This window comes from Panthera pardus, unplaced genomic scaffold (genome assembly GCF_024362965.1).
Source record: "Panthera pardus isolate Hobbes unplaced genomic scaffold, ASM2436296v1 HiC_scaffold_17, whole genome shotgun sequence".
NCBI classification, from domain to species: domain Eukaryota; kingdom Metazoa; phylum Chordata; class Mammalia; order Carnivora; family Felidae; genus Panthera; species Panthera pardus.
This window is the reverse complement of record NW_026526732.1, coordinates 86,137,366-86,153,572: the sequence shown is the minus strand read 5'-3', so window position 1 is coordinate 86,153,572 and position 16,207 is coordinate 86,137,366. Positions and strand designations below refer to the sequence as shown.

At 32.8% G+C, this 16,207-nt stretch overlaps 1 protein-coding gene across 21 annotated transcripts in view; it reads left to right on the top strand.

The window, feature by feature from the left end:
* RIMS1 (regulating synaptic membrane exocytosis 1) overlaps positions 1–16,207 on the top strand; it is a 489,827-nt gene that overhangs the window by 194,697 nt on the left and 278,923 nt on the right. For 19 of the 21 annotated variants that reach the window (XM_019417685.2, XM_019417717.2, XM_019417715.2 and 16 more), the window contains exons 3-4: positions 4,350–4,563; positions 7,067–7,078. In XM_019417685.2, coding sequence (XP_019273230.1) covers positions 4,350–4,563; positions 7,067–7,078 — 226 coding nt within the window. Of the gene's footprint in view, positions 1–4,349; positions 4,564–7,066; positions 8,797–16,207 lie in introns of those variants that run through there. The other 2 variants (XM_019417684.2, XM_053904756.1) reach the window with 2 other exon arrangements.

Sequence of the window (16,207 nt, the reverse complement as noted above, 5' to 3'; positions counted from 1 at the left end):
TTTAATGATATTTGATGAGATAGAACTGAATTTTTTCCTTTTTTTATGTGAAATACTTCATGATACAAAAGCACATATGTAAAGAATAGAGAAAAAGAATAAAAGATATAATATGTGCCTAACACTCAACTTAAGAAATAAAACATATTCAGTACTTTTGAGGCCCAGAGCTTGAATAATTTCATATCTACATGAAAAAAAAATATGTATTCTACCACTGAGGACAATAAATATGTGTGAACAAGTATCGTACTCAATAAGCTTAACAAGTTTATTCTACTGGACAGATAAGTACATATGCATATGTATATAAAGTTCTTAATTATGTTTTTCAAATATTCTCTGTAATTATTTATTTTTGATCTGTCTGGTCTGTTAATTATAGAGAGAAAGGTCTGTCAAAGTATCCTACAATGAAGGTGGATTTCTCTACGTTAGTAGTTTTATTATTTTTTGGCTTCATATATTATTATATGCAATTAAGTTTAGAATTGTCTTATAAAAAATTATATGAATACTTTTTAAATAATAGATTATCCTTTTTATCTTTAGTAATGCTTTTTGCCATAAATATTATCCCAATTTTGTTGTTGTTGTCCTTAGCCTTTCACTGGGATATATTTTTTCATTCTTTTATTTCAAACATCCTTCCTAGTTTGGGTATATCTCTTCTAAACCTAATTTAGCTAAATTTTAAAGATCTAACATGTTAATTTTTGTCTTTTAATGATGCTGTAGTCCATTATACATATTGTGACTCCTGATGTGTGTTGGATTGTTACTACCATTGTTTGTCATAATTTCTAATTGTCCTGCTTTGTCTGTGTTTGTTCATTTGCTTCAATTGTTGTCTTCTGTAGATTGACTATTTCCTCATTCCATGTTTTCCACGGGTTTGGATATCATACACTCTATTTCAATTATTTTTGGTGGTTACCTAACAACAATGTTAATTTTGTTCACTTGTATGAAAGTTAAAGCTGAAGTTCTTGGTCACAGAGCCTCAGTACATGTCCCAGGAGCAGTGGTCTGCTTCATAACTATACTCCATCTCTGAATTACTGCTACTGTTTCATTTTTCTCCTGTGAGGATCTCCATACTTTCTCCCCAACTCAAATAGGAATTAAAATTTATTCCTTTAGGGGCACCTGGGTGGCTCAGTCGGTTAAGTGTCTGAGTCTTGGTTTCAGCCAAGGTTATGATCTCACAGTTCATGAGTTCGAGACCTGCATTGGGCTTTCGCTGACATTGTCCTTCCCCTGCTTGTCCTCAATCTCTCTCTCAAAATAAATAAACATTTTTTTAAAGTTATTCCTTTAAATATCCAGTATTTTCAGCATTTTGTGGCAGCAAGATTTTTCAGGATACATAGTCTTCAGTATGAAATTGTTTTTTTTTCTCAAAATGGACTAAGAACAAAGTATTTGTGTATGAATTTTATAGTTAGCAAGTATGTATTGGCTACTACTAAGGAGAAATATGTCTTAACTATCTTGCTAAACTGTGCATTTCTAATGCTATTTACTGTTTGGTAGAAGAAAGGTGACATGTACAGAAATACTAATAGTATATGGTAAAAAAACCAAAAGACAAAAAGCTGAATGCCTTATGAGTGACCAAATAAAATGCTATGAGATTGTAGCAGAGTAAGTTTTTATCTCACTGGTCACTGCCCTGCATATATTTATTATAAAAAAACACCCCTTTTGATTGGGTCCTATAGGATGGATAAAAGTATTTTGTGTTTGATTTTTTTTAAGTTTATTTATTTATTTTGAGAGAGACAGAGATAGCACAGATGGGGAAGGGGCAGACAGAGGGAGAGAGAGAGAATCCCAAGCAGGCTCTGCACTGCCAGCACACAGCCTGTCGCAGGTCTCAAACTCAATGAAACCATGAAATCATGATCTGAGCCAAAACGAAGAGTTGGACACTTAACCAACTGAGCCACCCAAGCACCCCAATATTTGAATTTTTAAAGAACAGTGGATTTTCAAACCATTATACCTCAGTATAAAGCATATACTAAATCAGGAGATGACAGACTGGCCCTGTCCAATCTGGCTTACCATCTGTTTTGGTAATAACGTTTTATTGGAATATAGCCACACTTATTATGCTTATTATTTACATATTATCTATGCTACTTTCATGTTATAATACAGCTGTGTAGTTGTCAAAGAGACTATATGGCCCACAAAGTCTAACATATTTACAATCTGGCCTTTTACTGGAAAGTTTGCCAACACTCATACCAAATCATGTGCTGTATTACAAAGTAAATTCATAGGGAATCTTTTCCCTTTGCCTAGCTTTTGCATTTATATTTACTTAAATACATTTGATTTGATGGTTCTCACAATAAATATCTATCCATGTACTTCCTCTATGCTTAGAGTTTATATATGTTTCTTTGATTAGAGATATTTCCTTGTTCCCACTCCTTAATAATTACTTTCTTTAATAGAAGCCTTAAGATTTCCAATGCTATTTTGTAAGGTTACTTTTGAAGTAGTTAAGATAGCCCCAGTTGTTTTTTAAAAACTTGAGCCTAGATTAATGGTGCTTAAATTATAAAAAATTCAGTGTACCAAATAGCATTGTTTTTCAAGCCGTTCAGACATTCTTGCTTTCCTTAAATATATCACTATTTCTATGAACTGAAATTAGCTAGCCTTTAAATTGGGGAGGGCTTCAGATTCTAAACTACTTTATTTCCTAGAGCAAGTATGTGTGCTATTAAATAGAAAAACTGTCAATTGGCAAAGCAGGAAAGGGGTTTTATAATTTTTAAAGTAATTATTAAAATTCTGCTCAAGAGTTGTTGATGTTAAAAGGAAAATATAATGAAATCCCAGTACTTCAAGTACTAGAGTCCTTAGACATAACTTATTTGATTCTGTTTCCAGGGAGTACCAGTTCCCACAGATATCTTAGGTGTAGAGAATCAAGCTAACTAACTGCCTGTATTAACAACAGCATGTGTGTGTACCTTGTGTCCTAGGGAATACATCCAGCGCACTCGCTCAGTTACAGAGATGACTTTCCTAGGAGTTTCTCCATTGTTGTAATGGCCAATGACTATTGGCTAGGCCTCGGACAACTCTCTCAGTTCTCATTTACAAAACTAAGGCATACTTTCACTGGGGATTCACTGGATGTCATGGTGTTCTGTACAGAGCAGCAAATAGTTTCTATTTGTAGCAGTTGAAGATTGAGGGATTAGGGCTGATGGGGAAGGGAGGAGACTTGAATCACATTAAATGTGAACATTCTTATGGAAAATGGTTTGCCTCAACAACTTTGGTTGCATCCATTAAATAAAGAGTGGTGACAACTCTCATACAAATTGGGGTATTTGTATGAGAAAATATTTGTATCAGAAAAAATCTGAATATTTGCAAGGTGTGGTTTAACACTTTTCACATATCGTGGAAGGATTAGTGAGCTCAATTATAATGTATAAGGTGATACTTTATATACTGTATGAAATCAAACACTTGATATTAAATACATAAATAATCTCCAAGAATAGGGGTAAAGGAAGATATTTTGTGGAAGACAAACTGCATAGCATTATAATTTATAATTTTTTTAAGTTTATTTTTGAGAGAGAGATATGTGAGCAGGGGAGGGCCAGAGAGAGAGGGAGAGAGAGAATCCCAAGCAGGCTCTGTGCTGTCATCACAGAGCTCAATGTGCAGCTCAAACTCACGAAACTGTGAGATCATGACCTGAACCAAAACCAAGAGTTGGGCACTTAACCAACTGAGCCACCCAGGTGCCCCTATAACTTAAAACGGTATTTTTCCAAGTATACATCATGCTCACATAGTGGGTCAGGGAATCAATTTCCTGTGACAAACTTTTTTTTAGACTGTAATCATTATTAAAATAGAATGAGATAGACTATACCAGAGTACATCGTATATAGTTAGCTTAAGTATTTTGTGTAACTTCTGCTTCAGTTGTATACACACATGAATGTAGTTGTAAAGTGTTGAGTTCCCCAGTCCAAATACCTTGAAAGCTATTTGTCTAGAAGAAGCAGAGGCGTGGAGTGGACACATGAATTCCACTTTGGGGACCAAAACAGTGATTATATGTTGTACTCGTGTATGTTTCATTGCTAGTAACAAAACTGAGACTAGTGGGTTACATGCTAATACATTTTTTACCAGTGGCCTTTTACTGGAAAGTTTGATTAGTTGAAGGGTAAGATTAGTGGGAAAAATTATTTTATATGTTTTGGTTTCATTCAAATAGCTATACTTCTGTTAGGAAAAATTATTTTTGTTTTTGTCTTCTGTCATTTACTTAGTTTGCTACCGTTTTCTCTTTTGCCCAGGAGATTGCATCAACAATTTGAAAGCTATAAAGAACAAGTGAGGAAGATAGGGGAAGAAGCGCGGCGTTACCAGGGAGAGCACAAAGATGATGCCCCGACTTGTGGAATCTGTCACAAAACAAAGTTTGCTGACGGGTGCGGCCATCTCTGCTCCTACTGCCGCACCAAGTTCTGTGCCCGCTGTGGAGGCCGCGTGTCTCTGCGATCCAACAACGTAAGTGTTCCCTGAGCCTGAGAGGTGCTCTGAATGCAGGTGAAAAGCAGTACACCTGCCAAGCAGAAAACATACATGTATTATAAAGTAGACGCAGGCATAAGTGTACACATTAATGTGCCCCTTTCCCATTTTCTGTTTTTCATAAGGTTCATAGTAGTGGAGTAGTGATGAAATAATAAAAAAAATGCTTTCCATATGCATCTTAGTAAATGATTAAAAACCAAAAGATTCAAACCAACAGATTATTTGTGGGAGTAAATTTACTTTCTGAAAAATGTAGTAAATGTGGATTTAGTATCATGAACTAGAAGACTCTTAAAAGTTGTTATATCCAGTTCTTCTTGTAAAAAGAAGAAAAAAAACTTAGTTTCTACAACGTTTGTTTCAGGCTGAATGAAGGTAGAATGTAAGGTGAACTGGGTAGCATTAAATGTAACCGAAGACAACATATATAAAACAATGATTAGCTTCTATGAGAGTAATTTCCTATTTACTGTTGTGGTAAAGTATATAGTGCTAGGTTTCTCTCATGGAAACTATTTTGATATTTAAAGAGTATGTCAAAATACCCTTTTTTAAATTTGGGGGGATTTTTGTACTTATTATCTTCTCTATGAGATGTAGTCTCACCTGATGCAGTTTCCTTATTTGGCTTAAATGAGAGCTACTTATGTTATGCCTGTGCTTTAAATATATACACTTTGTGAGGCACTGAGATGCTCATTTAAGAGAACTAAATATTCTTCATGAAGTACTAGATAAATTCTAATACTTTAGAATACATTTTAATATACTTTATTATATACCCTATCTTAGTATGGTAAAATTATTTATAGGGATGTCTGGGTGAGTTTTCTTTGATGTAGGTCTGCAATGTAATATAGAACAGTTAAGATTATCATATACCTAAAGAATTCCCCATGTTTCTCTAAGTAATTTCATTTATTATCTAATCATATATGCAGTGTAACATAGTACAAAGTTATATTTAAAAATAATATGGAAGCTTTATGCACTCTTGATATTTTCCTAATTGAGAAACCCATGGCTAAAATTAAAATCAATCTCCCTATCAACATTATATTCATTGGTAGTGTATTTCAATTGCAAGTAGGGTATTCTAAATATCCCTTCCAGTGAAATTAAGATATTCAGTAAAAGAGAAATGTTTTAAGGTGAGCCCACTATTATCTTTGTGGCCTTGGGAAAATAATTAACTTCCCTGAACAACATCTTCTTTATCTATGAAACTGGATAGTAATAATTACTGTATATGATTATTATGATAATTAAATTAAAATCTAGGTCTTTATGATATATATTTAAGAGTTATTTAGGTGCCATTCTGATGACCACATGAGTTTTCCTCCTGAAAGTTCTTTAGTTAATTATCATATGTTATATTAAGACCTTTTTAAAACAACCTTGGGTTAAAATAGTATCTGGCACATAAAGAGGTGTACAAGAACTATGTGTTAACTTTCTCATCTTTAGTGTTCCTAAATACACTGTTTTGGAATGAATTCTCACAGATGAGACCTGGGAATGATATACAAAATATTTAAAAAAACATTTGGTGTAGGGGTACTGTCCAATCTGAAAAGGTGCTGTCAGTACATAGTAGTGTGCAAATTAGCAGGGTGGAAATGCTGACTGAGCACCCATAGCTGTTGAATGTTTGTAACTTCCCATGATAGGTTTGAGGAAAACCAATAATAATACAGTTAACTAATGAAATATTAAAATTACCTGGGTTAATCTCATGTTAAAGGAAATTGAGCTAAGATGTACCTCTGCTTTGGAGACACCCAAGCCTAATGTAGTCTATCTGTCTCTATAAGCCCATCCAATTTGGACAAAATATTCAAAAGAACAAAATAATAGAAGGCATAACTTTAAGGCATGAGACAAAAATATTGTATGAATATATTGTGTTGTTTTTTTCCCATGACATTATAAGTGTTGAAACGTATATTACATATAAATAGTGCTTGTGGAATAATTTAGGACTACAATAGTTAATATCTTTTTTCTCATTTTTATTCTTTACAAATATTTCCCATTCTTAGATTTTTCCAAATTGTAACTATAAATATTTTGACAGTAATTTGATAAAATTATTTATATAATTTTATTCATTTTAATAAAATGTCTTTTCAGTAATAGGAAGACTAAATATAATAGTGAATTAAGATTTCTTTCTGAAAAATGTTTTAAATATAGATGTAATCATCAAGTACTAAAACTTTTGGAAATTATAGTGCCCAATTTTGGTATCTACTATAGTAGAATTAGTATAGGTGCATTTTCAATGAAAGCTTGAACATGAGTATTTTGGGGAAGAGTAAACATTTACAATGCTTATAAATACCTATGTCTGAACACTTTAAAAATAATACATAATTGTTTTCTTAAAATCTATTAATATATGCCTTATTTTTGTTTTTCTCTTCTTCTTTTCCTCTCTTTTTACTCTGCTTCCTTGGATGCTTTCCCAAAGGAGGACAAAGTGGTTAGAATCCATGCTTTCTTTTCTATAATTTGTTATTATAATGTTGTGAACTTTATTGAGTGAATGTTTCACCTAGTGTTGTCAGTCACTACACTTTCACAAAGAAATGGTATACTAGGAAAAACTCATTCCCAGTTCTCGTGGAAAAATAAATAAATAAAATGGACATCTAGGGGCATTACAGAGTTTTATTATTAATAACAGGTGAAGTCCGGGTAGTTTGAGTTCATGGAAACATTGATATTTATAGTATAGTTTAAATCATTATGAACAATTTTTCCTCTTAGCTTTCTGAGTTTTGATGATGATTCCATCTGCAATAAACAATAAACTGCAATGGAACAATAAATCCCAATGGATTGTCCCTTTCTCAGCACTCAGTAGATGCATAGGCAGGTGATTTAAAATTTTATTGCAGAAGGAATTGAATGTACTGATTTAGTGGCAAGACTGAATCAAATCAAATAAAAAGTCAAAATAAAATGATTTTTCTGTAGAACACAAGTAGCAGAGCTGCCATATTGAACCACATTTTGCCCTATGCCCCTTTTTTTTCTCTCTGATGCATAGAAATCACTCCCGAGAGTGGTGAAAGGTCACTTTTCGTTCTTATCAGATATAGAAACCACAGAGGCCGGGTTTAAGAAAATAGGATCCAAGTGGAACCATTAGTCAACCTGTCTTTTGTATACAAATTATATAGTTTCATGTGGTATAAATTACAATTTCCCCAAAGCTCAGTAATTTCTCAGCATAAGACTGAGGCAGTACGTGTTTTGGGTTCAATATATCAACTCAGCTGCCTTTGTTCAACTTTTTAAAGTTTAAGTGATGTACTGCAGTGCATAAGTAGTAAGCAAGGCATTAAGTGAACATTAATCTGTGTTTTTAATCTTGATGCTAATATATGTTCATCACTTTTTCTTTTATTATGAGAAAGAAATCAGGTTGAAAGTTATATAGGGTAGTTTGTTTGCACTAACTGTGTTTTCCTGTACTAATGATGGCATGTGAGATCATCTTAGGGGCTTTTATTTTAATGCATTAATGTACTATGTTAGAAAAAATATATATAACTAGAATATCACAACTTTGGTTTCATGAATATTACTTTGAGGGAGTCTGCATTTGAAATGTAGATAATTTTAAATTCCTTTAAAGAATAAAAATTAAGTAAATAATAATGCTGTTAATAGACCTAGTGGTAAGACTTCAGCCACACCTATAGGGTTGGCCGGACCCGTTGTCCCTTTGGCAACACTTCCCGTAATGGTAGGTTATTTGTGCTTATTGTGATTTCCTGACTCTGTAATGAGACTTCAGGTGGACTTTGTGGTTTTCAGGCTAAAAATGGAGTGGAAAGGCCTATAAAATACAATCATTTTCAGTTATTTTCTTTATTTTAATTAGAATGCATATATCTACCATTTATTTTTAAGTACTTTGTCATAATTTCTTTTAAAAACCTTTTTAGCCTATTGAGGTTATTCAAAAAATTGCCTTTCTAGTTCAGGGAAACCAAAACCAGATTTTGTTTTAGCTGTATTAAAGAGAATAACTGAATATTAAAGTGCTTGATTGTTGGTTCTTTCCCTGTTCCTCTGAGCTCTTTCGTTTTTGGTAGAGAAATTATAATTTACAGGTGTGCATGTGTGTATATGTTGGTATGAGTGGCAAGGGAAGAGGGATAAGGGTAAATAAAACTTTCCTAAAAGCAATCTACATCTTGATCAATGTAATAACAATGAATTCTACTTAGTCTGTTATATTGGTGAATAAATACTACTAAAATATTAATACGTATGATATAAAGACCTAAGGACAGCTAACATATAAATATTCCTCTTATTAAGTCTGGCAAACATATTAATGACTATTTTTTTGCAGGCTGGTGCTATTTTATTTTAAAACTTCACACTTAGCTTAAATCACCTCTAATGATAACTTGAAAGACTGTGTACTTGCTTATAAGGAAAATGGCTGTCATAAAGAATCACTTTGCAATTGACACATGTAATAGCTTATAATAGGAGAGTATTTTATATAAGTGTGTATAGTCTCATAGGTAAGATTATGGTTATTTATTTCACTGAAAGCCCTCTTCGATACCTAAGTGAATAGGGATAGTACAAAATTCTCCTCAGTCTGTTTAAATTGCTTTTGACTTTGTTTTTTACTATCTATTTGGTACCAGAGCATTGAATTTAGGTAATTCCTTTGATAACATTAACACTTTGCTGTTGGTAAATCAGCTTCCTTGAATCCTTCAAGTTTAATTCCTTTGAGATTTACCATAAATTTTCATCAGTATTTCTTTTTTAGTGGGTGAATGGGATTGGTTTACAAATATAGCAACTAAAAAATGAACTTGCTACACTTCTAGTTAATCTTTATTTTCACAAAATGAGTCAGGTTTTATAAATTAAGAGTGTTTTATAGTAAATGTCAGCAATACCCTGAAAAACAGAACCCTATTTACTCATTCTTTCCAAATGTGAAAGCTGCACGTACCTACCTTGTAAGCATCATGTGTGAAAAAATACTTTTTTATATCAAGATAATAATTGAGGTACTATGTTTACAGAATCGTGATTTTTTAAACAGGCTCCTCACAGCTTTTCGTTAATGGTTGTTTTTAGAAATCACACTAAAAGATATGTTAATGGAGGAAATATGTTTTTGTAGAAAAAGTTCATAAAAGGTAGGAGTTCGGTAGAATGGGGCAGTCTCAGCCGTGTCTGGAACTGGTTTTATCATAAAGTGTTGTCTGTGGGATAATTGATTCTTAATGATACAAAGAACTTTGCCCTCACAGACTGCTCTTAAATACCAAAATGATGATTTTGGTTTTCTTCTCTTACTAGGGTTAGATAAAAAGAAGCAAGTCAGTAAAATCAACTGCATTAAAAACAGATTTGCATGATCGTATTCAGTGTTTATTTTTATTATAAGAAATCTTCTAAGAGTTTTCCATATTTAGTCCATGGTATGGTGAAACATCTGATCATAACTTTCAACCTTCGCTCTTTGGAAAAAGGGGCTGTTAGAGTTTACCTAGACTCACTTTCCTGTTCTCCTGTTCTCGCTTTCTTTTTTTTTTTCTTTTATATTTTTTTAATTTATTTTTTAGATACTTTGATGATGGCTTTTTCTGCAAGAATGTTCTCTTAGAGTTTCTTCTCAGAAAGATAATATAAGCCTAAATTAAAAACCTTTAAAATATAGACAAACATATTAATAAGGAAATGTTAAGGTGCACCAAGGGGAGAACTTTCATTAAGCAATTTAGTTGATTAGGTGTCTCAAGGTATTTCTTATTTTGTTGTGCTTATCCTACAGGGGAGTAACACATCAAGTTTTAAAAACCATTGTGTTAGATAATTCAGAACGTTGTAAATTTTTTTATTTCAAATTTGTTTTAGGAATTTACTTCACTGTTTTTCAAGGGCATGGAATCTTAATCTCTTGTACTTAGCATTACTATTCTGGGAATATTTCTTAATATTCAGTAATCATTAAGAAGTTTGTAATCTTGGTTTTGCTCCACCCAAAAATCATTATTTAATGCACTTATAAAACCTGTTTCATGAAATTACCATTTCACAAATCAACGTTAAATACAGATGCATAGTAAGACAAAGAGAGTTCCACTGGAGTATAGATAAAATAGCCTCCTATAGTATAACGAAAAGGGCTGTGATAGAAACAGCTTTCACAAAGCTAAAGACTAAACCATGGATGAACTCCCTAGTTTTTGTGAACATAAGTTGTCAGATCTCTTGTTTATATATCTAGGAGTTGAGTTACTGAGTCATTTAATAGCTCTATGATTAACATTTTGTGGAATTGACAGTTTTCCCTAAGAGCTACACAGCAGTTTTTAAGTTCCAATTTTTTCACACTCATCAATACTTGTTATTGTCTGTATTTTTTTAGCCATTCTTGTTGCATGTCAAGTGATATAGTATCTCATCATGCTTTTCATGAAACTATTTTTAAGTAAAAATTATTAGACTGGTTTGATATCTCCAAAGATTCATTTTGATTGTGTGGATTTAGATTCTTACATAAAAATGCTTCTAAGTTAGCAATTTCTCAAGAAAGTTTTTTTTTTTTTCGTAAAAGGCTAGTATATTCAAAGTATTAGAAGTTCAGTTTTTTCATTCTCTAGGGATTCTTTTTGTCCTTTGTGTTAGAATAATGTATTTATTAATCTATATGAATAAGAACAGGAGCTCTGTTGAATTTAACATAACTTAGAATCTAATATCTGTCTTTCTAGACTAGCTATCCCTAGGGTACATACAAGTAAGAGATTTTTTTTTACTTGTATTTTTTTAATTATTATGCAACATAATAATTAAGACTATTTTTTAAATATGCAGAAAGAACTAGCATCCTCAGCAGATTTACCACTCGGCCATAGGTCCAAAATTAACACACGAACTGAAGCCCAGCATGAAAGGGCTGTTCTTCTTTCTCTGTGTATGAGATATTTTCTTGAGGGACATGAGCTTTTAGTAGCATGTAAACAGATACACGTAAAGACTAAGTAACAACCAGATTTTCTATTCTCTGCCACTCAACTTTCAATATATCCCTGATGTCTGCCAGATTTCATTAGCAGATAGATTCCCTATTATTGTGGCCGCTATTGGGGAGTATATTACAAATAAACAAAGTGTATTTTGTCTATATTACTAAAGTCGCTCTAGCTCTCTTATGGTAGCTTTTTACATGGTATATCCTTTTTACATCCTTTTAATTATATCTACTTTTGTCTTTGTATCTAACGTGTGTCTCATATTAACAGCATATACTTAGGTCTTGTTTGTTTGTTTATTTTAAAGACAACTTGACAATCTCTGCTGTTGTGATTGGATTTATAATTCATTCATGTTTAATATTATTAATATGGTTGTATTTGTCTTTTGTTTTCCTTTTTTTATATATCTCATTTTTTGTTCCTCCATTCTTTCTTCACTGCCTTCTTATGCATTAAATTAGTATTTTCTAGTCATGTTTTAATATTTCAGTGATTTTTTTCATTACATTTTCTGAGTTATTTTCTTTGTGTCTCTAGGGTTTCCAATATGCATCTTAACTTACAGGAATCTACTTTCACATTACCTTAATTACAATAAAAGATATAAATATTAATTATATATAGATCTATTCCCTCTTGCCCCTTTTTTTGCCATTATTTTAATAAATTTTATCTCTGTATATGTTAAAAATGTAATTTTTAACATTTTAAAAAGTAATACTTTATATGATTTTATGTATTTTAATAAAGCTGAGAGGGGGCACCTGGGTGGCTCAGTCGGTTAAACGGCCGACTTCGGCTCAGGTCATGATCTCACGGTCCGTGAGTTCGAGCCCCGCATCAGGCTCTGTGCTGACAGCTCAGAGCCTGGAGCCTGTTTCAGATTCTGTGTCTCCCTTTCTCTGACCCTCCCCCGTTCATGCTCTGTCTCTCTCTGTCTCAAAAATAAATAAACGTTAAAAAAAAAATTAATAAAGCTGAGAGAAGAAATAAGAGTAAGTGTATATTTATAGGATTTGTTATATAATATTCTTATTTACTATTTTTTATTTTCTTCATTTCTTCCTGTGGATTCAAGTTACCATCTGGTGTCCTTTCCTTACTCCAGTGCAACATTGCTTTCACCCACTTCCTTTGTGCCAAGTATATTTGACTTCCATATGTTACAGGTTTAACAATACTAGTATATTAATGTTGCTTTATGCTTTTTTAAAAATCTTTAAGGTAAAGAAGAAAAATGAGATAATACTTTTATAATAACCTATATAATTAACTTTGCCAGAGTTTTTTTGTTTTTTCGCATGAGTTCATATTATTTTCTAGTGTCACTTCCAGCCTTAAGAATTTCCTTTAGTATTTCTTTAAAATGAGTCTTCTAGCAATGAATTCTATCAGCTTTTGTTTATTTAGGAATGCCTTTACTTCACTTTTATTTCTTTAAAGTTAGTTTTGCTAGATGTAAGGTTCTTGGTTGACAGCTTCTTTTACTTCTTTCAGCACTTCAAATATGTCATCGCACTGCCTCAGACCTCCATTGTTTTTATTTGAAGTCAGTTGTTAATTTTATTAAGAGTCTTTTGTATATGACCAGTCTATTTTCTCTTGCTATTTTCAAGAATTTATTTTTCCCAGCTTTTGACATTTATTACCATGTTTATGTGTCAGGTTATGGACCTTTTTGTGTTCTTCCTAGTTGTGTTCATTGAGTTTTTAGATGTAGTTTAATGTTTTACATCAAATTTGGGAAGTTTTTCAGCCCTTATTGCTTTGAATTTTTGATCCTTTTTTCTGCCAGCTTAAATCTAATGTTGAGCCCCTGTCATGAATTTTTTTATCTTAGTTATTGTACTTTTCAATTCCAGAGTCATCTTTTAAATTTTTTAAATTTAAAAAAAATTTTAAATTTATTACTTTATCTTCAGAGAGAGAGAGAGAGAGAGAGGGAGAGGGAGGGGCAGAGAGAGAGTGCATGTGGGGCTCAGTCTCACAAACCATGTGATCATAGCCTGAACTGAAATCAAGACTTGGACACAACCAACTCAGCCACCCAGGCACCTCAAGAATCATCTTAGTTTTTAATAATTTGTATATCTTAACGTATATTCTGTATTGGATGAGACATTATTATAACTCCCTTTATTCTTTGAGCATGGTTCCTTTAGTTCTTTGAACATACTGATCATAGCTCCTTTAATGTCTTTGTCTGATATTCCCAACCTCTGGGCCTTCTCAAAGAAGGGTTGTTGCCTGTTCCCCACCCCCCTTTGGTGAGTCACACATTTACTGTATTTTTTGCATGTCTCATGAATTTATAGTTGATTACTGGTCATTTCAGATAAAACATTGTAGCAAATCTGTGTGTGATCCCTGTCCCCACTCCTGGGACTTTTTTGTTTGTTTGCTTGTTTGCGTCTTTATTTGTTTAGTGAGTTGGCTGTACTATTTCAGTCAAACATATTTCCCCTGCAGTGTGCAACTTCTCGGGTAGATACTATGGCCCTTGACTGGGAACTGGGGGTGCATCAGGGTGGGGGAGACAATTTTCTTGGCTACATCCACTCAGAATAGAACATCAATCTTGCTTAGCTAGAAGGGAACGAGGAAGGGAATAAGTTGTGACTCAAATGCCACAGACTCTCACTGTTCTTATGGAGATTTAGTAGATTTCCTCAAATAAACATTTCTCCATTTGCGATATGCCCTTTGGACCACTTCCAGGGACTTCAGATGGCTGTTTTCTTAAAGTAATTTTCACTATTTATAGTTGTTTTCCAGAGAGGGAGCCTGCAGAGCTCCTTACATTGCTATTTTAGAAGTGCCCCTCAAATAGATTCTGATAGTTGTGTTTTAACACATCCATTCACTAATTTATTTATTCATTTTTCCCATTCACTTATTCATTCATAGATTTTTTCCCATGAGTAAACTTATATATAATTTTTTTAATGTTTATTTACTTTTAGAAGAGAGCAAGACATAGCACAAGTTGGGGAAGGTCAGAGAGAGAGGGAGACAACAGAATCTGAAGCAGGGTCCAGGCTCTGAGCTGTAAGCACAGAGCCTGATGTGGGGCTCAAACTCACAAACCTCGAGATCATGACCTGAGCCAAAGTCAGATGCTTAACCGACTGAGCCACCCAGGTACCCCAATGTAATATTTTTTTTTCAAACTCAACTCTCAATCATTTAAAAAAGATGCACTTTTATAGTGATAGATACCAAAATGGATTCTTTCTGTTTAATTTAATATAAAAGTTACTTCTGTGAGCTTATTATTTATATATTCAAAATAATTATGTGTTTATGTTGTTGCATAATAATTTTTATTTAATGTTATATTAAATAAAGTATAATTCCTCAAAATTTCCTCCTTGTATATAGGATGACAACCATCTGGTGATTTTTTTTCCCCTGCCTCAACCATCTGGTAATTCTGTCAACATCCCTACTGAAACCCTTTAGTGTCAAAAGTATCATGTACCCATTTGCTTACAAACCACAAGACCATGACCATTTTTTCATATTCTGTGTATTAGAAGTATTTGAATATATCCTCAAAACTTTGTAAAACATATCTTAAAGCTATTACATTCAGGGGCACCTGAGTGATTCAGTCAGTTGAACATCTGACTCTTGATCTCACCTCTGATAGCCATCTCAGGATTGTGAGTTCAAGCCCCACCTTGTGCTCAGTGTTGGGCATGGAGCCTACTTAAAAAAAATAATAAAACAAAAAATATAATAAAGTAAAGTTAGTAGAGTTGTTTTGCAGGTACTTAATAAAATTTAATATGTTCTAAATCTGGTAGTCATAACTTGGAGTTAGGCACCTAAGCCTTTAAGAAATCCTTTTTTTCATATATTTCCTTATTATGAAACTTAATAAATGTATTAATTAGCTTATTTTGTTGTTGTATAATATGTATATGCAATAGATTCTTTTCACACATAAACTTCAACAGCAAATATTTTTTTCAAAATTCCATTTGAATCACTTTAAAATAATAGAAAAATAACTGTGCATTTACTTTGTGAACACCTGTGTTGTAAAAGATTTGATTTTCATAAAAATCAATCAGGTGTTGTTATTGGCCAATAAAGTGCTGTTGCAGCAAATTATATGGGTGAAAGTAGAAGATTCACCTTTGGAAAATGTTACACCTGAAGTTACCTTCAGTAACTTCTGGGAATCGGAAAATGTCTGTGTCTTTAAACTACATAAAAACACAGAAGACCAACAGTGCTAGTCTTTGAACGGAGTGTGCAATTATGTTTTTTGGTACAAGTGAAACCAGATAGGACAATCACAGAGAGTAGGTGCACTTGATGGACAGTATCAAAGAAGGTTTTCAGGAAGGACAGCAAGTCAAGCCTCAGGTTGGTGATTGGAATAGATGATCATAGATATTTCTTGCTTTACTCAAATTCTTTGATGTTTTCCTTATTTGTTGTTGTTATTATTCTTTACTGTAAGACATGGTTAAAAAATTATTACTCATTACAATTATTTTGTTTTGTGTGTCATAAGAATATTTCTTCTCAAATCTACACATTTTGGTGCTTAAAATTTACAGTTGCTAGAT